A 23,832-nucleotide genomic window follows, 5' to 3' on the forward strand; every position below is an offset into this window, starting at 1 on the left:
TAAAAATCTATAGTTTATGTATAGTTTATGTCACGTACACTATAGAAAGAAGGATGAGCCGAGAGTCGGCTCATCCTCCAGTCTAGAACGGGCATTTTTCCTTCCCAACGTCCGCTATATTTCATTCAGAGTGCAGAAGGTGCAACATCGTAAGGAACAGACATAAGGCTCGTGGCAAAAAAAGAGCCAATCAAAATAAATGACTATTATAAAACTTTGTCTCGCCCGGTGAACTAACTAAATTTCAGTCGCGCCACGCCTAAGGGCCAATTTCACCAACCACAGTTAGCTTAACTGATGGTTAAAGTTAACAGAATTGACCAATAGAGATGAATCCACCCTGCTTTCTATTAGTCAATCCTGCTAACTTTAACCGTCGGTTAAGCTAACTGTGGTTGGTGAAATTGGCCCTAAAGCGGAGAAATCTATTATTACATTTTCGTAGATTTCTCTCGGGTCCTTATCCACACGCAAAAAAGGTATCTTTTCTCTCGTATTACTTCGATTATCTCCCAAACGTGATTGTATGTACATATCTATGTATACAGTTAGCATTAACATTTAACATGTATCTTTTCGGTTTCTCCCACGAAATAAAATAAACATTCTTGCGCCTCTCGAAGCGAGAAAAGGAAAAAAATCAGCAACAAACGTGGGAAATATAACCTGAAAAAGAACAGACCTCGCACGTACGCCGTACATGCGCACGGTACATAAAGCACATCGTTCGGGCTTCGGGCAGTTTCCACGAGATCGTTCGCGACAACGGTCCCGCGCGTAAAACGAGCGCGCAGCGAAAGCGGAATCGTGCACAGCGGAGAAGCGGTGTAATACCCGTGTGGCGATTGTCGATCGCTTTCCGCAGCCGTGGTTCGCCGTGTGTAGCGGGGCTTTCGCCGTCGCGCGCGGAAAAAGGCCCACCCAAGAGGCGCGTCTAAAGAAGGGAATCAACCGCGGGTTCGTCGGCCAAGATCCGGCGCAAGTTTCGCTGCGCGGTGACGGATGCGCGCTAGAGGCCCGTCGCGACACGCTAGCTTAATTCTAGCGACACTTATTACGGATAGAGTGCGCCCGGGAACCCCGCCGTCGGCGTCGAGGCATCGGTAACGCGAGGCCGTTCAGCCCGGCTAGACCGAGTAAGTATCGATCAATCGGGGGGGCGGCCGACGTGCCGACGGTACCCCGGACCCCCGGTTCGATTCTCGCCGCTCTATCCGCCCGTTCTCTCGGCTCCTCGCCTCGGTCGCTCTTCCCGAGTTCTCTATCTCTCTGCCTCTCTCGCGCTCCTTCCCTGGAATCTCTAGTGTCGTATGTGTGACATACGTGTGTACGTATGTACGAGCGGTTCTCAGGCACACGCTACTCACGCTAGTGTGTGCGCCACCTATATATATATACATACACGTATATAAAAAGAGGGAGAGAGAAAGAGACGGAGCGACAACGCGGATGTACCCTCACCCTTTGCCCCGCCACGGTCTTACCGCTCCCCTATCCCCTCTCCCCGCCTCTTCGCACTCTTTCCCCCCCCCCGAACTCCTTCCTGTCGAGGCTCCCCACCTCCCCTCGCCAGTGTTGTAAATCTCGATGGCCGAATATGTTTTCTTAAGGGATTCTTCTCCGTGAGCGACGGAACATTTCTGAGAGTGCGGAGCCGGGGCGATTAAAGGCCTACCTAGGGGGAACCCGTGAGTGCTCATTGTCAGTTCGAATCGTCGTAGGCGTGCGGGTGCGCGGCGAGACAAGACGAGACGAGACGAGACGAGGCGCGGTGCGGCGCGGCGCGTGGCGTTCTGCGTCGCTTATCCCGAGCGTGGTTAAGCGTGCGGACGAGGATACGACGCCTCGCGGCGCGTCGCCGTGGGAGAGGAGAGACCGCGTGAGAGAAGAAACGAGAAAGGCGGCGCGTACGCGCACACTCAACGCAAGTACGCAATGAACGAACGGTGAAATTTTATTATAGGTGCCCCGGAGGCGTTTCTGTGGGGGGTGACGGGGTGTCGCCTCTCCCGCGGAGAACGACAGAGAGAGAGGGAGCGATCCCGTTTTAACTCACGCCGCGGAGACGCGAGACGAACAAGCGCCGAGCGCACCACCCGGCATCCGAGACATCGTCGGGCACGCGCTCCCCGCGGCAGCGACGACATTTCGCTCGCAGTGTCCGTCCGTCTGTCTTTGACTTGACCGACTCCAGCGAGGTACACGTGATCGTCCGTACGAGCGAGTGCCGTCAAAGAGACGCGTCGTTCTTTCATTTCCGTTCGCGCGTCTACTTGCCGCGAGCGAACGAGCGAGTGAGTGCGAGAGTGCTCGTCTCCGCGACTGTGCGCCGCGTTGGTTTGTCACCCGCGTGTCCGCCGAACGGCTGACTCGGTGGATTTCTCGGCCGCCGGCGCGGCGGCGGCGGCGCCCGTCCCCTCGCCCGATTTGCCGATCGATTCGCCGACGCCGCGCTCGATCGCCGTTCGAAATCGAGGATTCGGGGCTCTTCTCCCGGGTAGATTTTACCACGATTCTCGCGTACGATAATGTTGGAATAATAGCGTCGCGTCGCTGAGCATGAATGTGTGGCGTGCGTACGTTCGTGCCTATATTTGTATGTGCTGCGAGTCTGGCGTGTACGCGCGTCTGACATACGTGTATGCGTGCGTTCTCTGGGGGTGTGTATATGTGCGCTCGTATATCTCGTCTTTTTTATGCGCGCGCGCGTGCGTGTGTCTGTGTGTGTGTGTCGTGTGCACGGAATTGTTGTTCCGCTCCAGACCTATGCCAGACAGCCATATTGTAATTTTTTTTTAACTCCACCGCCGTGTCTCCCTCGCGTTAACCTAGCCTCGGTTCCGCCGATAATCCTCTTTTGTTCGCGCGCGGCTCGATCGCGTTGCTCGGGCGGGCTGTGTATACGCGAATAACGCGTGCGGTCGCCCGCGGTCGCGGACGAGATCCCCCTTTCCGGAGTCCGACCGAGTCCGGAGGCCGGAGGCCGGGCTGATGGCTGGGCCCCCTCGCGAGGCCCCCGTCCAAGTCTTTGTCTTTGTTCCGATGACGTTCCCGCGTTCCGCGCACGCTGCTCTCCCGACGACGCCGCTACGCCGAGGACGACGCGTCGCTTCCGTCAGCGACAGCTGAAAGGGGAATCGTCGCTTTTCGGGAACGCGCGAGTCCGCGGTTCCTCTCCCCCTCCCCTCTCCCGGGGGAATCCAGGCGCCGGGACGTCAGATTCGTCATTTGTTTCGTTAATTACGGCGTCCGAAAATAAACTCGCGGGGCAAGAGGCCCTTCTCGCGGCCGCGGATGCGCTTCTCCGAATCCGAATCCTCGGAGTTAGCGGTGTGTCGGTGCGGCCTTTGTTGTAGGCTCTTCTTTTTTCCTTTTACTTTTCTTTCGTGCGTTTCCATTAGCGTGCCTCGTGTGAATGCGCCGCTTTGTTGAATTATTAGTATACGCGAGCGACGTAACAAAAGATTTAAGAGACGTCTGAAGGACCGTAGGCTCTTCGAGACTTTTCTTAGTCGTCGCATTTTTAGTTCGTTTTATCGTTTTTAAGAGACGTATTCTCTAGAGTGATTTCTGTGGCAAAGTGCGCGCTCGAAACAAAATACTATCTTTTCGCGACGATCGTGCGAGATATATCAAGGTGATTTAGAATTTTAGATTTCGAATTATTTTGGTTTCTTTTTTTTTTTAGACAGGCGACTTGTCTTGCATCTGAGCTACGATGGAGTCTGGAAATAGCCTGCCCAATCCGGGCACTTATCCCGGAGGTGATCGCCAACAGTTCTGTGTATCTTGGAATTCCCATCAGTCGAACATGCACAGTGCGTTTCCAAAGTTACTCAGCTCGGAGCAGTTCGTCGACGTGACTCTGGCTTGTGACGGAGGCTCGATAAAGTGCCACAAGGTTGTGTTGTCCGCCTGCAGCGACTATTTGGAACGTCTTCTGTTGGAGATACCGTGTACCCATCCTGTCATCTTCCTGAGAGACATGAAAATGTGGGAGCTTCAAGCCCTGGTTGAGTTTATGTACCGCGGAGAGGTGTACGTCGAGCAACAACAACTGGCTACATTGATGCAAGCGGCGGAAGTTTTGCAGGTACACAGCCTCTTCGACTTGTCCGATAATGCCTCTAGCTTCCAGTCACTTTTTGTTTCTTTTTGCATTTTTTAACTCTTTTTAGCAGGAGTCTTATCTTGACAAAGACTAACACGTATATAACATTTTAATATAAAAAGTATAAAAATATATAACTATATAAAATAAGTAAAATATTAACGTGATAGTATAATTTTCTGTGCACTAATACGCAAAAGAATACTTGACGATATATTATACATTCTTCGATAGGTTCGTGGCTTATCCACTCAGGGCGAGAGCTCAGTGAATGAGAGTAATACACAATCGTGCGATTCTAATGCACCCGTCACTCCGTCGACTCCTACTCATGGCGACAGCAACTATAAGGCGGACACTTCGTCCAACGACGGAAGTACCTCTGACTTTCTCTGCACGCCAATGGCTAGCACAGGAAACAACTCGTCCGCTATCACTCCTCCTGTCTCATCACAAAATCCCAACTCCTCCAACTTCGTAAACATGGAACATAGCGAAGCGCTGCAACATTTAGAAAAAGCTCTTAGCGCTTGCGAGGCGACTCTCACCGAAACCACGGGTATGGTAAAAATGGAGCCCGATGAGCAGTTTGTACAGCAGCAGGATGTCAAACCGTATTCCATTAGCATGGTATCCAGTAATAATTGCAATCCTAGCAGCCCATTCCCTGCGATTGAAGGTGAGTCTTTGACCTGATCTTTCTGTCTTTACCTGTATATGTCATTTGACTGTACGTTGGTGCATGCTAAATATGGCATCTTTTTAAGGTTATCAAAGACGACAAAGGCGTTCGGAAGAGGAACTCAAGCAAGCTTCGGACATGGTGGCACGCGGCATGACATTTCAAGTAGCCTCGGAAAAGTACAAGATACCGATCAGCACAATCCGTTTCTATATGGTCAGAAAGGGCATTCTGCAGAGGCGAAAACGCGGCCGCGGCTCCAGTAATCTCGGTATGAATAGCCAGCCGAGCAGTCCGGCCAGTCCACCGTATCATATGATGAATTATCGTTTGCCGGAGAGCCTAAATTCCAGCCTACCGTAGTGCTGTACAAAGAAGTAGTGAGTTTTTTTAGAATTCAGTTTTGAATCGGACAAACTTTTTATTGCCGCCTCATCAGAGCTGTTCCAGACCGTTTCGTTGGTTTTTATACTTTTAGCTCCTTTACACTGAGTTCTCATATATTTTATTTTCCTCTTTTTTTTTTTAATTTTATTTTCAGTTTACATATCATTATTCATTCGTATTCGTAGCGGCGCGTTCGCGCGCTGGTTCACAAGACTACTATGTTTACAGTGTATAACGTGTTTCTGCATTTATGCCATTATCGATCCAGTGTGCATTCTGGAGATATAATTTGTGTCTCGAACAGCTCCGCTCCATGTATATACAAAAAAGATACCATATGTAAAAGTTCGGACACAGCATTAAGTTAAGAAACTTTCAGGCGATCGTGTCTTACATCATGTTTATGTTGGATTCAGTGTCCTTAGGAAGACTGCCTGATAAACCCGGTTTTTTTCTATTTTTTTTTTCTTAAGTACAAAGATGCAGATGATTATTGTAATGTAGAGTGTACTGGAATATTAACGTGTATTGTATTATAATAACGTTGCGTAAAGCTAACGGCAGACTAAACGGCAGACGCGATACGTAATTCATGGTTCGCTGTTCGTAAGAGATTCGTGAGTAGTGTGAGTTGAAACAGATTCGCCAGCGGAGCAATTTTTCGACGAAATAAAAAGTCCGTGAATCAATTATTCGTGCTTGTTTGTGTAGAAGCGCATCATAGTGCAAATGATGAACCACAGTTCGGAAACAGCTGGTAGACGTGGGGTGTTTGATAGCTTCGTGATATAGAACGGTCGCTTATCAAATAAAAGAAAAAGGTATAGAAACAAAGAGGGATTTGTTTCTCAATCTTGTCGTTCGGCATAAGTTATTTTCCGAGTTTTGAGATTGAACATATTCCTTGAGATATTATTCCTTAAAGACGCAAACAAATTCAAGATCTTTTTAGCAATTGTGTCTCGGAAAATTGAGCTGGGAGAAGGATAGAAAAACCATTCTTATACTCGCACTATCTGCGACATCTTCCAACGTCCTCGGTTTACTCGGCCGTTTGGAAGGCGTTTTTTAAGCGCATTTTTCGGATTTCCATGAATCTACTGCGAATCGAGAACTGTGAATCACGAATTTATGATAATGCCGCATAAGATTTAAAAGGGCAGTCTATTTTGAAATTTTATCAGAATTCTGTCTTGAATGTAATAATATGTAAAGAATATAGTAATATGTAAAGATACAAAAGTAGAATTATGAAGTTTATGATTTGTTACGATAATATTCTGTTTCAGAACAAAAGAAATGTTAAATATATATGAATATTCATTGAGGAATATTCTATATATGAAAAACACTTGTGCACGCTCTGCTTCTAAAAAATAAAAGCTAAAATTTTCCAAATGACGGTGCTTTAAGGAGGTATTCTAGTTTGAAGAGTCATAAAAGAATGTATTTTTCAGGATTTTTTTGTGGGGAAACGAAAAAAGCGAATAACGCTAAACTTTGCATGTTCTTTAACTTTATTTTAAGAATATAATTTTTATTTTTTAAGTGACAAAAATGTTCTTCTTTTCGATGTTATCATATCTTGGTTACTAGGAAGTGTAAATATGATAGACGGTGTAAGTGATTCTAGCTGTTCTAGATATCTAGATATCTAAAACGCAAAAACTAAAAATTTTCTTGTTTGGGAGAAGGCTATCATCTGAATTAGAATAAACATTTATTATTATTTTTTTTTTTTTTAATAAAATACAGGATATTACATAGAAAAGAGGAACATTTTGTTACTTAAAAAATTCCTACAAAAATTCCTGAGAAGTACCTTTTTTACGACTTTTTCAAGTCTCAGCATACCTCCTTAAAGCCAAGTTTCTAATTTTTCTCTAAAATTATTTTTGTATACATTTTTTTTATTCAGCTTTTTTATAGGTTTAAACTCTTAATACAATATTGAAAAGCATGTCTCAAGTTAACCCTTCGTGGTCATTAGGGGTCAGCATGACCCCATAAATTTTTCAAAGCAAAATTACACTAACGATATTACACTTTGCGATTTCTTTTCAATATGTTAATATTAAATAATTAAAACAAAATTAATATTGCGGCAGGTTTTGCAACAATTCAGAAAGGTTCAGTAATCTTTTCAAATCAAAATAATGAAAACTGTAAATACGGCAGCCGATTAAAGTCGCTGGGGTTCGTTTTGACCCCGGTGTGATCATTATAAAACTGTAGATAAGTGTGACGAAGGGTTAAAAAAGGTAAATTGATTTTTTCCTGAGATACCTATTGTGCACGTTAATTTGAAAAAATAATCTTGAAAAAAAAAATAGTTTTTGAGAAAGTGTTTTTTTGAGAATTTTGAAATAAACTGCTTTTTTAATATTCGTTCTCTCGTATAAAACAATCGTACGCGAGAACACTCCATCTGTCATCCATCATGAATTAATATCGAAAATATTAATTCCATACTTATAAGTACTTGTGCGTTGTAACGGCGTCATACTTATAAGAGAAATGTCACTAAAGATCAAAATATTAGGTCGAGCGTTGAACAAATGTGTTTAAAATCTTATTATTTTGAGACTTTTTTATACGCAGGATTTGTATGTAAGCGCACTTAATAAGACGTTCATTGACGAGAATACAAGTTGTATAGGATATTCATGTGTATCTATGATAAGAATTCCTTCATGCTGTGGACGAACGCTACGCGTATGGTTGATTATCAGCCGTGTTCCGTTCTTCTACTTAGTGACCGATGTAGTTAGCCTATATATGGATGAGATATGTTTTTGAATCCTGCATCAATATCGTGCGTAATAAGACGGATTTACAAAGTACAGTTCAAAAAAAAGAAAAAGAAAAGACAAAAAAAAAACAGAAAAAGAGAAAAAGAAGATTGACTATGTCATATAACTGCTATTTTTTTAATGACTCGAAATGTTTTTGAAGAAAAGGCATTCATAGCATAAGTTATTTTTTATTAAATCATATTTATATATGGTTCAGTAAAGCTCAGCTTGCTCTCGTTAAGTTATCTGTGGCATCTGTACACATGTACGTATTTACCGAGTATTTATCTTTTTGTATTTTTAAATAATTACCCCACCAGGGGTAGACAGATTCTTAGTTCTGACACGCTTTATATTCTGCACCAGAGAGTGACGCTTAAAGATCAAAAATGTATACAGTTGTAGAAAGACAGGAGGAATTGTCCATGATCGATTAGTCACTATGTTTAAGACTGGTAACACGTGGCTAATATAACCAGATTAAAGTCTTAGACACAGCAATCCTCAATCTATTATATAAATATTTTTGTAGGCACTTTGTCGAGGAAGGTTTCTTCTTTCTGCCTTTATTCTATATATACCTTGATAACTTATACAGTAAGAGGAACCGGTATTTATTCAAAGTTTACCATTTAGCTTTGTTGAACATCACAAGAGATGAAACGATCATGACGTATGTAGTGTAACGCTTTTTACATGCATAGTGTACAAATAACAGCATTTGTAAATGACGATAAGAATTACCTGATGTCTGTAAAAATCGACTGGCGTAACGCCGCCGGTCACTCGGTTGTTTTTTACGGACACTGGTTCTGCCTTTTCAAAGAAGTTTAATTGTGTGACAACAACTGTGGCGCGCATACAATGTAATTGTACGATGTATTGCCTTTGTTAAATAGCATTTTGGATAAAGCCATATTTTTCCATGCAACGCAATAATCCAGCAAAATAAATTACAGTTAAACTGAGAAGCAGCCTAAAATAGGAAAGAGTGCCAGATACAAAACAAAAGTGGATATGAACAATAACACATAGAAGATAAAGTAAAGTTTATCTATCACTTAGAGTATGTAACTGCCTTTCTCTGGCCTCATACTGGATCATTAATTTATTTATATTAGACAATATACAAGATACATGTAAAGGGAAAAAAAACTAATCTAACTTAGAAGGCTTGTTAGAGCTTCTATTAATTGCAGTAAGACTGCTGCCATCCGACTGATGAACACATTCTCTCAAGACGCTGAAGTTGAACATTTAATCGAAACATATGTCACAGATCTTACATAATTGTATTTATTCTCATTTATCATTTCTTTATGCGATCATCACGTATTTAACACAGACTCGATTGTTTCTGTACATTTCACAATATATCGAGATATATCGGAAAAGAAAAGAAAAGGAAAGGAAAGGAAAGAGAAACAAGTCGCTTATTGGATAGTGTGATGTTAACGCGAACTCAACGCATGACTTGCAATTGTTGCCTGTTGTAATGTCCAATGAGAGTTGATTGAATTGTAATGACTTACTCGTATATAGCATTCTTTCCCGCGAGGAATTGGTAACGTGTAAATCATTATTCTAAGAGTTCCAGTTGACAAAGGTTTTATACGGATCTATTAAACCAGTATTTCAAACCAATGAAAAATAATTAGTTTTCTAATAATAATAATAATAACAATACAATTTTATGTGAATTTAGTACAGTGCTTAAGTCAGTAATGCTCAGCGTATCTAACAGATATTTTTAGTGGAACTCCGTGTCATACTCACATGTATCATAACGTCTTAAAGTATGTAAACTAAACCACAATCAAAGAAGTGTGAACGATACTTAATGACTATTATCATAATAGCCACTTATGATAGCAGTAAATAGGTAGCCATTTTGAGGCAGTTTATATTATATTTAATTACATTGTGTATCGCTTTGGTCTCCGTTTTTACGATGGTATTATTATTTGTAGATAGAGAATCCATAACTTTAGAATACGATTGAACCTCGAAACATTTATTTGTAAGTCTTTTTTACAGTTACCGAATATCTAATTGATTAAATAGGCAATGCAATTAAAACGAAAAGAAAGAAAGAAAGAAAAAAGACACACTACACACATACACACGTGACATGCAGAGATCTGTTCGTGTAATCAGTACGATTGTGGATGTTTTGTCGTTTGATCTTTGTTAACTTTTGGACTATATATATATGTGCGATTACATTGAGTTGGCATCAAAACCAAGCATACTCCGTATAAGTAGTATTTTTATATTTTGTTTTTAGCTTAAGTTTTTATTTTTAGTGATTTGGCTAAGTTATACATTACGCTAAGTTAAACTTTCCGAGGTAATACTTTCTATGCGATTCAATGAACGCAGTTTATAAAGACGCTAAAATTAAAGCGAACATCGATTATACTTTTGACTGTTCGGTTTATCCATTATAATTTTGTATTACGTCGGAAAGCGTTATTCACGAGACATTATAGGTCTGTTCTATTCAGCTGAACTTCTTGCACAGTTCATCCTTTCTCTTTTTCTCTGCAACGTGAAACGAAAAAGGGGAAAGATGAGCCGTGCAACAAGTTTAGCTAAAAAGAACAGGCCTTATGTTAGTCAGTTTCCTTAATGTAGGGACATGGCTTTGAAGAGTTACGTTAGTCAATTGCGTTCATCATATTAATCTTCTTAAGAAAATGCGAGTTACAAATTGCGTTCATTATTAATCTTCTTAAGAAACTCGGAATGTAGAAATAGATATAGTTGCTTGCCTATTTACAGAACATACGTGCTTTGATGTTTCGTGAATGAGTTGTGTAGCCACAATAGACGAGTGACTTGTAAACGTTCAATTTTCTAACTAGAGTACGCATCTAATATTGATCGATTATTATTAGGGATTTGTATGATGTATCAGGATTATAAAGTGCGCCATATTACGCCGAATCGCCGCCGACGCTTCGATCGTTGTTCTCCCGAAGTACTCGTTACTCAGTTCCCATTGCAGTACTCGCGCGACACTGTCCCGAGCGAGATTCAGTATTATATATTGTACATCACACGCGAAAGCCTTCGACTGCGTCCGTTCAACGGTTAGATCCTTAAGCATTAGATCCCGTAGGATAGTCCCATTAGTTACACTTATTATTACTACACGAATATATATTTTGCGCTGTTGTGTCGAGAGCCCGTATTCGAAAACGCTTTACAAGTGGACCCGCAGGCGGATACAAGACCACGAACGAACATGGACCGAGCGTAACGTTCGCTTATTCTTTGATGTATCAAGGAAAGACCGTTGACGCAAATTTTAATTTAATTAACGGTTTGTAATTCCACGTCGATACACGTTGAAACAAGCTCGTTCGTGCGCTTGTTCGCGTTTGTTCATGTTCTTCGCCTTCGTCGGGAATACGCTTGACGCGTTTTAACATCTTCGCTTTCGAGTGCAATGCCGTTCGACATTTCGTCACGCCACGCCGAAATTGATTGTACTTGTCAGTTAATTCCTTCGCTTTACAAGTGACGAACCCCAAGGTAGATATAAGATTTCGAATGAATATGGACTGAGCGTAACGTTCGCTTATTCTTTGATGTATCGATGAAAGACGGTTGGCGCAAATTTTATTAATTTAATTAATCGTTTGTAATTGCACATTGATACACATCGAAGCAGGCTCGTTCACTTGTTCGCGTTTGTTCACGTTCTTCGCCTTGGGAATGTACACTTGGATTGCTTTCAACATCTTCGCTTTCGATCGCAATGTGATACGACATTTCGTCGCACCACGTCAAAATTGATTATATTTGTCAATTAATTCCTTCGTCGCGTATTTTTCTCGTTGGGGACTGTTTAGCGCACGTGCATTCAGTTCTACAGGGTGCTCCCGGGTTAAGTCGCCAAACTTGAAATATGAATTTAGGACCTCAAAACAAACAAAATTTTCCTCTGGAACTATGCTCATAAACGCTTCGTTTAAGAGATATTACTTCATAAGTCACAGAATTATAGGAATAAATAATGTTGAAATAATCTATGTTTATCTTGTTTATTGCTTTATAGCGATCAGAATTTAACTATTACATGTTTTGTTCAAAATGATGGCCTCCAGCCTGGAGACAAGCGGTGCACCTATCGATCACGGTGGAAACATTAGCCGTCGATCAATGATCTTCGATCTTCAAAACAAAATAAATAAATATTTCGACATTATTCATTCCTATAATTATGTAACTTAAGAAGTCAATATCTCTTAAACGAAGCGAGCATAGTTTTAGAGGAAAATTTCGTTTGTTTTGAGGTCCTAAATTCATATTCCAAGTTTGGCGATTTAACCCGGGAGCACCCTGTACAATACGGCAGTATGAATATGTTTCGCGTATGACTACCGGCGTTGGAGTGACGACGTGTCTCGATTTATCAGATTGTTGTTGTCGTAAGCGCGATTTGAATACGGGTGAGAGAAGCGTGCGGATTCAGTGTAATACGGCAAGATATATAAATGTGTACGCGAAGAATACGCGTACATACACGTATACACAGAAAACAGAAGAGACATATAAGGGACGAGAAATGAAGCAGAGCGAACTCGTCCCTGCGACTGTAATACAATTCGCAGAACGTGCCGTGCCGTACGGTTTTTGCTGATCGCAACAAACCAGCTTTTATATAATTCGCGTGTAAGGTCACCGTCAGGGTGTAAGATCTTAATTAAAGTTGGTTACGAGTGTCGTTATAGCATATAGTAAGGCACTGCGTATATAGCGAGCGAAGTAAAAAAAAAAAAGAAACCCACTCCAGTAAGAATAAAGAAAAGGTCCTCGAAACTAAGTATGTTGAATGTAATGCGTGGAGAATGAGATTTTCGAACGTGGACATCGGAGTTGCGTAGGAAAGAAACAGTCTTTCTGGCGCAACCAGGAGATGTCCTGGTCGTATGTGTATATGAGACACTTTTGAAAGTAGCCCTGACTTCCGAGAGAGAGAGAGAGAGAGAGAGAGAGAGAGAGAGAGAAAGAAAGAAAGAAAGAAAGAATTAAGAACGATGACAGATAAAATAAGTAATTGCGAAAGGGAGCGTTGCCCGAAAGAGATGTACGAAATTTGTCGCCAACGATTCACGCCGGTTTATTATATAAATATTATAATTATTTTTTATTTTAATCATCGACGTACAATTGGTACTCCACATTGTAAGATTCTCAGAAAAATATAAATTTAAAATTATATAAATATATATATATATATATGTATATATATGTATATATATTTATGTTTGCAATATACATACACATACATACATAAATACATATATATATTTCTGAGCACTATTAGTTCTGAGTATCTCTGTGGAACTACTAGATTTAGCTGTACAATTGCAATAAAAAAAAACTCAAAATACAGAAAATTCAATGCTTAAGCAAGAAATTGGTAAAATCTGATTTAAAGAGCCAAAAATTGCTAGAAAGTACGTACGATATACGATTTCTTCCATATTTTTGGTAATTTCTGTGTTAAACGAATTGTTTCATTAGGATTGGCTTGCACCAACAAGTGTATATGCATATTTTATCGGTCAGTGATTGGTATCCACCACAACCATTATGTATATTTACAATATATGTACGAATCATGCATATATTGAATGAATTTAATCAATAATCCTATAACGGAGAATCGCGTCCAACAATTCTTGCTACGAAGATAATGCTTCACTTTTCCTTCACTCTCTCCTTTATAACAATCGATTGATTTTCGCGATATATAAAAAAAATTGATTATATGGAATATTTGGTACGCAGTTTACCGAGTTGGAATAAGTATGCAAACAAAATTAAAAATTATATAAATACATAGATACATATATATGACATCAATGGCACTGCAGCTCTCCTGGTCGAGCCTCCTGACATTTAAATATACATATATATATATATATATATATGATTTTATGATATAAATTTATATATAACACAGAAATATCATCGAACACGAATTTGTCATTTAAGTGATTGATTATTATTATTATTATACGATACTTTTTCTTGCCGGATTGTCACTTGAAGCGCGGCGCATATTTCGACACGCTCGTCAAGTATTGAATCGCTATGTATTGTAAGAACTGTATTTTAAGGGTTGTAAGTAAAGTTGGCGAGAGAAAAGAGGGACAGACCTCGGCTTATAATTTTAAAATCGTGTAACATGTGTTAGTGAAAAAGCATGCTTCTTAGTAGGGAGTTAGGACAGTGCTACGTAACAATAATTATTATAATTAAAATTAATTATGAGTATAAGGTATTTAATATAAGTGCAAAGTATTTCCTAATAAAAAGTACTGCTGAAAAAATACTTATATCTGTGTGCCTACCGCCTTTCGTCGGTCTCGCGCGTTCAGGTACCGCTCAGCGAACCCGACCGGTGAGCGACCTTTGTTCGCTTCGGGAAGTTGAGGGGGCGACGAGACCATGGGGTTTTTCTCTTTGTGAAGAGATATATATGCGTATAGAAGTCTTTCTTTGCGGTTTTCTCCTCATTTGTCACGCGTCTCGGTCCGGTCGTCGACCTTGTTTTCGCACTACCTAAGGTCTCGTACGAAAATGAAATTTTAACTTGCATCAATCGACGCTTGACCTACACGTACCGGTTTACCTCGCACGATCAAACCGCCCTTCGCGTTACTCTCACACGAAGATCTGCGAGACACGCGTCAGGCGTAATTAACCCTTTATAACATTGTAACGTCGCGTGATTTAGTAGTGACCACCCATACATCTATATTTTTTTTAAGTTTTGATAATTTAAATCAACGTTATTGTTATGTAATTCTTTTTTTCACGTAAGCGAGAAAAAGATCTAAGAAAACTTGAGAAAATTGTACTCGAAAGTTGCGAGGCGATTTCTTTTTTTTTTTATTTTTATTTACGCACAAAGTTGCGTGCGGAGGACTCCGTCTTGTAAAGTAGTCGCGCCGACATTACCTTTGGCGCTTTCGGAACATTTCGATTTTTTCCAAAGTAATACACTACTGTTTCCTTGTAAAATCGCGCCTCTATGTTTGTTACCGAGAGAAAAACAACTCTCTCTTTTCCCCGTGCCCCCTCGTTGGCTCACGAGGTGTCACCGTCCTGCGAATGTTCTCGGCCGCGCGCGGTCGGGAAATTCAGAGAAATCACGGGATTCGGTTTAATTTCGGATCGGAGGATCAGTGAACTTTCCGAAAGACGTAGTTGTAGGCAACGAGACACAGCAGAGTTGTTGCTCCGCTATTACATACGTATTCGGTGGAGGCAAGAAGGCAAGGGGGATGGAGGAGGAATCTCTTTGTGCGTACCGCCAGTGCCGACCACGCGTGCGTGGTCGTGTGTCATATGGATGATATGTACCAGGACAGTGCGCATTGTAAATGACTATTGTTGCACTAAACATCGATTATTACATATTATTGATAATTTTCCTTCGAACATCTCGGAAATATGTCGTTTAGAATCATCAACGATATACCGACTCGGGTTCTATCGTATTCGAAAAGAAATGAAGAAATGAATTCGATCGTTATGCGCGTCGAAAATTATTACACCAAAATTAAGTAATTATTAATTATTTGAATAATAATCAGATTTTAATAATAATTTAATAATCTCGACGTCATACGTCTATACGTTGCTGTTTCTGCAAAAATTTTAGCTGGGTGAATCATAACGTATTTCGTTGATGTTACACTTGTTTCTGTAAACAGATTCCTCGGATGGCTCAAACGCTGATTTTAATTTTATTTACGGACACGATACAGTGGAAAACGATATCTCCTTTTTATTTAAGCATACGTAGTAAACTGATAACGCAATTTGTCGAACTTTAAGCCCATCCGGCGCGATCGTTATATTCTGAGATTTTTGCAACGCGCCCGTTTGTGGTATCGCGTGTTAAGTACCTATAACCACTGCAGTTTCGGCAAATGTGTTTTTATGGCAATTGCGCGCGGACTGCCAAAACAGATCACAAAGTATTGTCAAAACAAACACGCGTGAGTGAGGAGCGGGAGGACATCCTCGGAGCGGGGAGCCCCCCTCGCGAAGGGGGCCCGCGGCGCGATGACGATTCCGCCCGTCAGAAGATCGGGGGGGAAAAAGCGCGCGCGAAGAAAGGGGTGACTTGCCTTCGTAGCCGTGCCACGTGATGGATACGCGTTCTCTCCTGCGCGTCTACGCGCTAAAAGACAAAAATTGCGTAGCAGCCAAAAGATACATGCGCGAACTCTCCCGAGTGCGTGTATCCCTTTGTGTTATTTTCGGGCGGCGAGTCGCGCCGCTTAGCCGGAGGCTTTAAATAGGACCGGGTCGTCCGACGAAGAAGTCAGTTCTCGCGACACCGTTCCTACATGCTGGAGCACCGCACCGTCTTTGAAGTGAGTAAACAATAAACGCGGTAACGTCAAAAGTCACTATGCGGACGGAGCGGACGAGAGATCGTCATCGTCGACCGGGTCGCCGATACCGGATGTCGCGATCAGTACCGATCGTCCGAGAGCTGAGACGTCAGAGTGACAAGTAACCGGACAATGTTTTCGCGAAATAGGATTTTTTCCCTCGGTACGGTGAGATTTTCGATTGATGTAAGATTGAAGAAGTAAACTATTTAAAAATTACGATGTACGAGATGTTACTTGATGACTCTCTAATTTCTGGAACATCGTTTTTTCTCAGAAACACTATACCTGCTCTGAAAAATTTTAAGCAAGATTGACAACTAGTCTTTTTTTTACCGTTTAAATTTATTTTCCCTGATGAAAGTCAATCAGCGGCTAGAAATCGAAACGACATCGTTTACTAAATTGAGATCCAAGAGGATCAAGTAAAATGTCTTGAAATGGTTAAAACCTTTCAATTTGATAGCTTACCTGCCAACAAGTTTCTTATACATATAATATTTTCATAAATAAATTGCGCTAAAAAACCTGATAAGATTGATCGAAACGACTGAACTGAGCGAATAATTTAATACGTTGCATCGCTATTGGGAATCAGTATATTTAATAATAATCTACTTTTTTGTTCAGCGATTTTTAATGGAAGTCTCAATCGCGTGCCGACAGGTGTCAAACCGTAATACATATATCTGGAGCGTACCTACTTCCGCTTCGATACTTTGAAGTGTAACAAATTGCGCGACATTATCAAGATCTTGCATCAATCCGGACTAAATGTTTACGATAGTCGGATATACGCGGCGAAAATTGGCAGTGAATATCGGCTCTTTTTGCGTCGTTACCGCGCTGGTCGGATCGATCTTGATCTTTCGAGAAAACTAAGAATACGTCGTGCAACACAGGATTATTACCGGTCCAAGAATTCAAGAATCGCGGGAAAGAATCAGCCTATGATGCCTCGTGTTGCCTTGAAGCTTACAGGACATTTCGTTATCATAGTAACTTTGATTCGCGCGTTGTTTTTCGAGAATTAACTTGTTCAAAGTCCATGTAATCTTAAATGTAATTTTTGGTCAATCAAATAAAATCGCAAATTGAATGTATAACAATTATCTAATAGCTCGCAGACGATTTTAATTAAGCTCTAGCCTGACGACGTCCTTTCTGATGTTATAATTTAATTAAAATACAGACCCCGAGATAGAGAAAGAGAGAGTATTTCCTTAACTAAATTTAGCTGCAGATTTCATTGAGAAGAGTCGAGAAAATCAACTTTAAAGTTGTCAAAAGCGAACTTGCGCTTTTCTGAAAAACATTCGACAAGATCCAATTCTGAAATTGCACATTCGGATCGCTCTTCTCGAGTTCGAAGAGATCGTTCGGATCATTCGTTACAGTGAATTTTGCGATTGTTCGCGTAACAAAGGGGACAATGTGGCCACGGAGAGCGCGTTGCGCGCCAGGTCTTCGCGGAGGCGCAGACTGCGTGATTCTCGATCGACGACGCCGCCGCGGGACTTCCGGCATCATCGCCAAAATTGCGCCGTCCTCTTGGCAGAGTTTCTGGTGCTCGTGACGCGCGTCAGCGAAGTTCCCCGCTGCGGGAACGGCGATTGCATTACTCACCTATCGTCAGCCAAATCGTGTCTCGCGAAGTTCGTCTCTCGCGGGATCGTAGCCGTCGGAGGAAAATCTTCGCGCAGCTGCGTTTCACGTGGCGATTGCGTTACCAGCGATGTCCGGAATCTCAAATCGAGGTCTTTTCCTATCGTATCCTCGCGAATGCTCTTCTATATCGTGATATAAAATTTATAACTGTTGTATTTTCTGTAAAATTTATTAATTCACATTTCCCAACACTTTTATATTTCTTTCCAATCAATATATTGGCGTTCTTGTATTTTTGTTATGTAAGTTTTACGGCTTGCGGTAGAAAAGATTGTAAATCAAGGATACGATAGAAAAACCTGAGAAAAATATTTTTTTATACGCGGGATCTCGTTGAAAAAATATAATTCTGTTCATTTTTATTAATTGATTATTAAAACAAGACGCGGAATTTCATATTGTTCAAATATTTTTCTCACATTGTAATATCGTGAGTTACGACAAGCCGGTTCTTATTAATCCCCCTATCTTCTTGTATTGCAGATTTGTCGGATCGCTCGTCGTGTAAGGCAAATCAGACTCAGTATTAAAGTGCGTATCAACGTTAGATACATGTCAATAATGCATGTAGTGTACGTATTGTTCTGTCTTTACGGCCTCGCGAAAGATTTTTCAGTTTCTTTCCACGGGGGACTCGCAATTTCCGCTGTTAGAAATGACATCGATGACGTTGCGTATCGATGGACCGTCGTCGATAAACCGTCTCTGTAAATCCTAGAAGATGATTTCTGTCAATGCGCGAGATGACGCGTTATATATATACGCAATTTTTCCTATACTATCTCCCTATCATCTTTCTTTCTCTCATCTCGCCTGTCTATCTCTTTGTGTTACGCCACGTAGATGCCGACCGAGTGCATCGCCAACCCGTTGCAGCGGGAGCTGGCGGACTCGATAATACGGCTGCAGCCGCTCGACGAGATCCGCATCCTCCTCGCCTGCGGTGCCAAGCCGAACGAGCCGGTCACCCAGGGCCTCAGGCCCCTGCACTACGCCGTTTGGCAACGGTACACCGAGGCCGCCCAACTGTTGCTGGTGCGCGGCGCCGACATCGACGCCACCGACGAGTGCGGCTACTCGGCCCTGCATCTCGCCGCCGAGCACGGCTACCTGGACCTGGTGAAGCTGCTGCTCAAGTATGGCGCCAAGGTGGACCACCGGCAGGACACGCCGGAGCTCTTTCCCAGGTGCGTCATATATGGCTCTTAACACTGACTGGTGATCGTCGAGATCTTTTAAAATACTTGTGAAGAAATAATTTTGAATGACATAAATAGCTAGGTAACAGTCTAAATAAGTAAAAAGTGCGTGATTCAAGAATTAATTATTTCTTCTTTTAATCATATTGCACGATATTTTATGTAATAATAAAAATTCTATTATGGCGTAATACCATAAACTCGCCGGACAGACATGTTAATTTTAAACCACGTCAGATACGTTGTCTACATCGTCTCATATTCTGTACTCTCGGGATCTTCCGATTTAGGACTATGTTGTGCGATGAGCCGCTGCGCTTGGCCCTGCGGAATCGCCACGTCGAGGTCGCGAGGATCCTGCTGGAGGCCGGCGCTAATCCGAACAAGAGGTACTTCTTCGGTTCCGAGATCAATCTGGTGTCGCCCTTGGATCTAGAGTGTATGGAGCTGCTGTTAGCCTTCGGCGCTCATCCGAACACGCGGGATCGCGCCGGGCTGACGCCCCTCATGAAGGCCGCCAGACTGCCGCAGGTAACCAGAATCAACGAGATACAGACTTGCCCATCAACGAACAACACGAGAACCCTGATTTCCTCGCAAATTTAAGCCAGTTCAAAATAAATTAAAAATTATTTTAAAGAGAAAGGAAGAGTTTCTATCCAAAAAGACGTTCTATTTTCTTTTTTCTCAAACCTTCAGAGGCGTTTTGAATTTCTTGTGTTTTTTTTAAAATTCACAACTATACTCGACACGCAGTACTTATAAATTACGTTCGCGTTTCCGCAAAATCGCGGAAAAACTGATCGATCCTTGCGAATGTCGCAGGGAATATCCTCGGTGCTTCTGCTGTTGAGCTACGGCGCGGACGTGAACGCGACGGCGGACGCCAGGCACGATTACCGGACGGTGCTGCATTACGCGATCCTTGGCGGCGATCCGACGGTGATCAATCTGCTGCTGAAGCAAGGCGCCCGGCTGGACCTCGGGCCGGACTATCAGAAACCGACGGCCCTCGATCTGGCCATACTCAAGGGCGACCCGTCGATCGTCGAGATGCTGCTCGAAGCGGGTGAGTTAGCCGGTATCCCGGCCCGATAATCGCTGGCATACGGCCGAAATCGCGCGGCATTCGAAGGTCGAATACGCGCACGTCCAGTATTAAATCTATCCGTGTAGTGTGTCGTACGATCTCTTTTTTTCTCAAGAAGTCACAGCTCGCGATCATAGATAGACTCCGCCAAGAGCCGTTCTCGTTGATCAACAACGTCCTAATATCTCTTTCAGTCTTATAAATTTGACCCAGGATCGTACTCGAAATTATATCTGAAGCCTTGTGTCCACGATGCTAGAACTGTGTCCGAGTTTCGGTTTAAGCCAATGAAACTGCTACTTTTCTATAAGAGCTGCAAGTTGATTGGCTTAAACCAAAACTCGGACGCAGTTCTAGCATCGTGGACACAAGGTTTTAAACAATATCTCAACGGCAATAATTGAATCAAATTATATCCGGATAATGATAAAAGATTGTATTTTTTGATCGCGGTTCCCCAGGCGCGGACGTGAACGCCACGTCGCCGATCATCGGGTCACCGCTGCACGTGGCGTGCGCGGACAACATCCCGAACCGGCTGGAGATCCTGTGCATGCTGCTGGAGCGCGGCGCCGATCCCAATCTGGTGATACGCAGCGACGACGGGCCGGCGTTGCGACCGGTGCTCGCCGAGTACGTCGCCTCGAACGAGAACCCGTCGGTGGAAATAGTGGCGTTGTTGCTCAAGTACGGTGCCCGGGTGGTGATCAAGACGCAGTTCCGCGACCCACACGGCATCCTCAACTCCTTGCAGAACACGGCCGACAAGCCGCGGCTGCTGCGGGCGCTGCTGGAGGCGGCGGAGAGCTTCGATCCCTGCATGATCCGACGGTCCAGCAGCCTGACGGACGCGCAGAAGGCCCTGGTGATGGAGGCGGCCAGGACCCCGCTGCCGTTGACCCATCAGGCGAGATTGATAGTCCGCAAACTCTGCGGCACCAGGCTACCGAAGATCGTCAGGAAGCTGCAGCTGCCGCAGTCGTTGCACCGTTATCTCCTCTACGACTACTACTAGTCGAGAGATTGTTGGAGATCGAGACGTTTGTCGGGAGGGATGACGTTTGTCGGAGCACTTTCTTGGATTTCCGGTAAATTATATATTCTACGCGTGGACTTGGTACTTACTCGCGACTGAAAGCCCTAAAATACGAAACTGCACCGAGTCCATGTTTTTCGAGTTAATTAATTTTAAACAAAGAAGTTATTGATCTGACAAAATTTATTAACATATTCTAGCTATCCACACATTATTAATACGAGAAAAAAAATCTCTTATACATATCACTTAAAAACACTGTGCAAAAGACTGTTTCAAAATTTTAGTTTTAATGCGGTAACCAGTACTGTTTTCTTTTTCAGAGCTTCAATCAAAATCGTAGACTTGAGATAAGAAAGGCGAGAATCATCTCATTATAAGCGACCTGTACCGGCATCGTCGAAGTCTGTTTTTTTTTTAAGATGCGGAAGATAAAGTATTTGCGCGCTGTGAGTCCCCGTCAATTCGATGAGTACAATAACGAGGCTGTCGAGGTGCCTTTTGTTTCTACGTTAGAATCCTTCTTTTACACAACGCGTGTAAAGTGATATAACGCTTAGACAGCACCACATTTATATTTTATCTATATACTGTTACGATTCTAGTCGCTAAATGTACGTTTTGTATGTATGTATTTTCTCTCTACTTTCGCATGTCGAGAAGATCGTTCGTGATAGAAGCGATATATAAGACGCGCTCTCGTTGCTCAAACGCGCGAATGCACTCCCGAGCGCTCTCGAATCGTCAATCTGGAAATATTGCGCACAGAATCAAGTACCTTGCAGAGTTATCGTGGCGAAGTTACGCGAAGTTTGTCGCCGGACAAACAGCCGGGGAGGATTATTCTTCCGACGGTCGCGAAGTGATCGACTTCTTTTGTACCTTTGTATATACGACGATATATACGCTCAATGTACAATAAAGAGAAATAAAGGAGAATCAAATTGGAACGCTGTCCACCTGTGCCTGATCAGGGGGCTCGGAGCCTTCACGTACACGCGGCCACATGCTTATAGCCGTGCGCGATTACGACGCGCCGAATGTTGGTCGATGTTGGTGGGAGCAACAATGATCCATGCACCATCGCTATCCTCGAAATAGCAGCCTCAATACCGTGACTTACGTCAAACTTTTGGCAGACGCTTTGCGTGAGGAAATTCGAGGTTCCCCGCACACCTGTGCGAGCGCGAGCTTAATGAGCGCGAACGATTCGCGTAGGCAAGCGGAATCGACGTTTCTTCATCTTTTTATAATTGCTATAAGAAGCTATCGAGCTGCGCGATTAAATTAATTTGATAAAAAGTAGACGATAAAAACGCGGTTTAATAAATAAAGACGGAGGACCGAACAGAAACGTAAATCAAAAAAGAAATAGTTGGATACATAATGTATATCGTTTGCGAGTTGATCGCCTCGAAGAAGGTCAGGGCAATTTTCGTAACTGCCTGCTGTCCTTTATGTTTTTTTTTGTCTTGGCGATTCCTGAAAGATACAAACAACATTTCGTCTCGACTAACCCTTATAAAAATTTAATACTGTAAGTGATTTTTTGGCTAGTAATTAATCACTTAAAAGTACTATTAAAAGCACTGTTAATAGTGCTTTTAATAGTGCTTTTAAATGATTAATCACTAGCCAAAAAATCACGTACAGTATTAAATTTCTATACGGGAATTCGCAATCGGTGTCGTTCGTGTAGGTTTTCTGTGATTAACAATTACTGTGATAAAGTTTAAGAGAGATCAATTTAACTGCGATAGCGTCATAATAAAAAATCTTAATAATTAAACAGCGCTCCGAAAGTGAAATTATATCACAAAGTACGTGCTATATGGAGACGCTTTGCGTCAACAGGCATAAGAAATGTTAATGAGTGCATCTCTTATTTAGCGCATTCGCGATAAATGGACGATCGTATATAGTTGCGCTTAAATATGTATCCTGTAACTCGAAAGCCGTAGGTGCGTTAACTGCGTGCGACGAAATGTGCCACCATCGGATCTTCGCGGGGAGCACGGAAATTCCATGGCGCCTCTCCAAGCTCCGTTCGAAATATCCACTGAAGAACGACTGTCCCCGCGATTTCTCGTTTTGCGAACGAGCGCCTATTCGCGACGCAGGATTTCAAGTTTAGGCGCAAAATAGAAGCGACAAAGGTCAAGATCCGCCGCGATCGTAACTGACTGATTCAGATTCGGGGAAATAAATGGACGAGATCTCGTCCAGACTAGAGAGGAAAGACACTCTGTCTGTCATTTATAGCAAATAAATTATAAATATTCATTGTAAATGCAAGTATACGAATTTATGTAATTACAAATAGAAATATTATATTATATTATATGTCTAAATTATAATTATTTATATATAAATTTTATATTACATGCTGTTTTTGAAGATGGTATTATGATTGGAAATATTTAAGTACTTTTTAG

General features: G+C 42.3%; 2 protein-coding genes across 10 annotated transcripts in view; both read left to right on the forward strand.

The window, feature by feature from the left end:
- Nucleotides 1-14,325, forward strand: part of LOC112467515 (broad-complex core protein isoforms 1/2/3/4/5-like) — a 19,886-nt gene extending 5,561 nt beyond the window's left edge. Inside the window, exons 1-5 of one of the 8 annotated variants that reach the window (XM_025036174.1) lie at nucleotides 763-1,136; nucleotides 3,689-4,093; nucleotides 4,346-4,790; nucleotides 4,879-5,173; nucleotides 5,560-14,325. In XM_025036174.1, the coding sequence (XP_024891942.1) occupies nucleotides 3,719-4,093; nucleotides 4,346-4,790; nucleotides 4,879-5,156 (1,098 nt within the window). In that variant the 5' untranslated portion in view covers nucleotides 763-1,136; nucleotides 3,689-3,718 and the 3' untranslated portion in view covers nucleotides 5,157-5,173; nucleotides 5,560-14,325. Of the gene's footprint in view, nucleotides 1-762; nucleotides 1,137-1,576; nucleotides 1,689-1,758; nucleotides 1,929-1,963; nucleotides 2,199-2,273; nucleotides 2,295-2,977; nucleotides 3,353-3,688; nucleotides 4,094-4,345; nucleotides 4,791-4,878 lie in introns of those variants that run through there. The other 7 variants (XM_025036166.1, XM_025036167.1, XM_025036170.1 and 4 more) reach the window with 7 other exon arrangements.
- A 2,000-nt stretch (nucleotides 14,326-16,325) lies between these two features.
- LOC112467511 (ankyrin-1-like) lies at nucleotides 16,326-22,347 on the forward strand. 2 transcript variants are annotated; one of them, XM_025036160.1, is made up of 7 exons: nucleotides 16,344-16,383; nucleotides 18,556-18,603; nucleotides 18,916-19,259; nucleotides 19,562-19,802; nucleotides 20,097-20,340; nucleotides 20,823-21,449; nucleotides 21,721-22,347. In XM_025036160.1, the coding sequence occupies exons 1-6, from the start codon at nucleotides 16,357-16,359 to the stop codon at nucleotides 21,374-21,376; spliced, it is 1,458 nt and encodes a 485-aa protein (XP_024891928.1). In that variant the 5' UTR covers nucleotides 16,344-16,356; the 3' UTR covers nucleotides 21,377-21,449; nucleotides 21,721-22,347. The 2 variants fall into 2 exon arrangements, with proteins under 2 accessions (XP_024891929.1, XP_024891928.1); XM_025036161.1 differs by lacking the exon at nucleotides 18,556-18,603 and having other exon boundaries at nucleotides 16,326-16,383.
- Nucleotides 22,348-23,832: the final 1,485 nt, after the last annotated feature.

The sequence above is a fragment of the Temnothorax curvispinosus genome, unplaced genomic scaffold (assembly GCF_003070985.1).
Source record: "Temnothorax curvispinosus isolate PA1 unplaced genomic scaffold, ASM307098v1 QBEX01017477.1, whole genome shotgun sequence".
Taxonomy (NCBI): domain Eukaryota; kingdom Metazoa; phylum Arthropoda; class Insecta; order Hymenoptera; family Formicidae; genus Temnothorax; species Temnothorax curvispinosus.

Excerpts from the sequence above, each read along its gene's own strand:
- LOC112467511 (XM_025036160.1), top strand. The coding sequence starts at position 16,357 with ATGCTGGAGCACCGCACCGTCTTTGAA. Across the intron at positions 18,604-18,915 it reads AAATCAGACTCAGTATTAAA|ATGCCGACCGAGTGCATCGC; the intron begins GTGCGTATCAAC and ends TACGCCACGTAG. Across the intron at positions 20,341-20,822 it reads CGAGATGCTGCTCGAAGCGG|GCGCGGACGTGAACGCCACG; the intron begins GTGAGTTAGCCG and ends GCGGTTCCCCAG.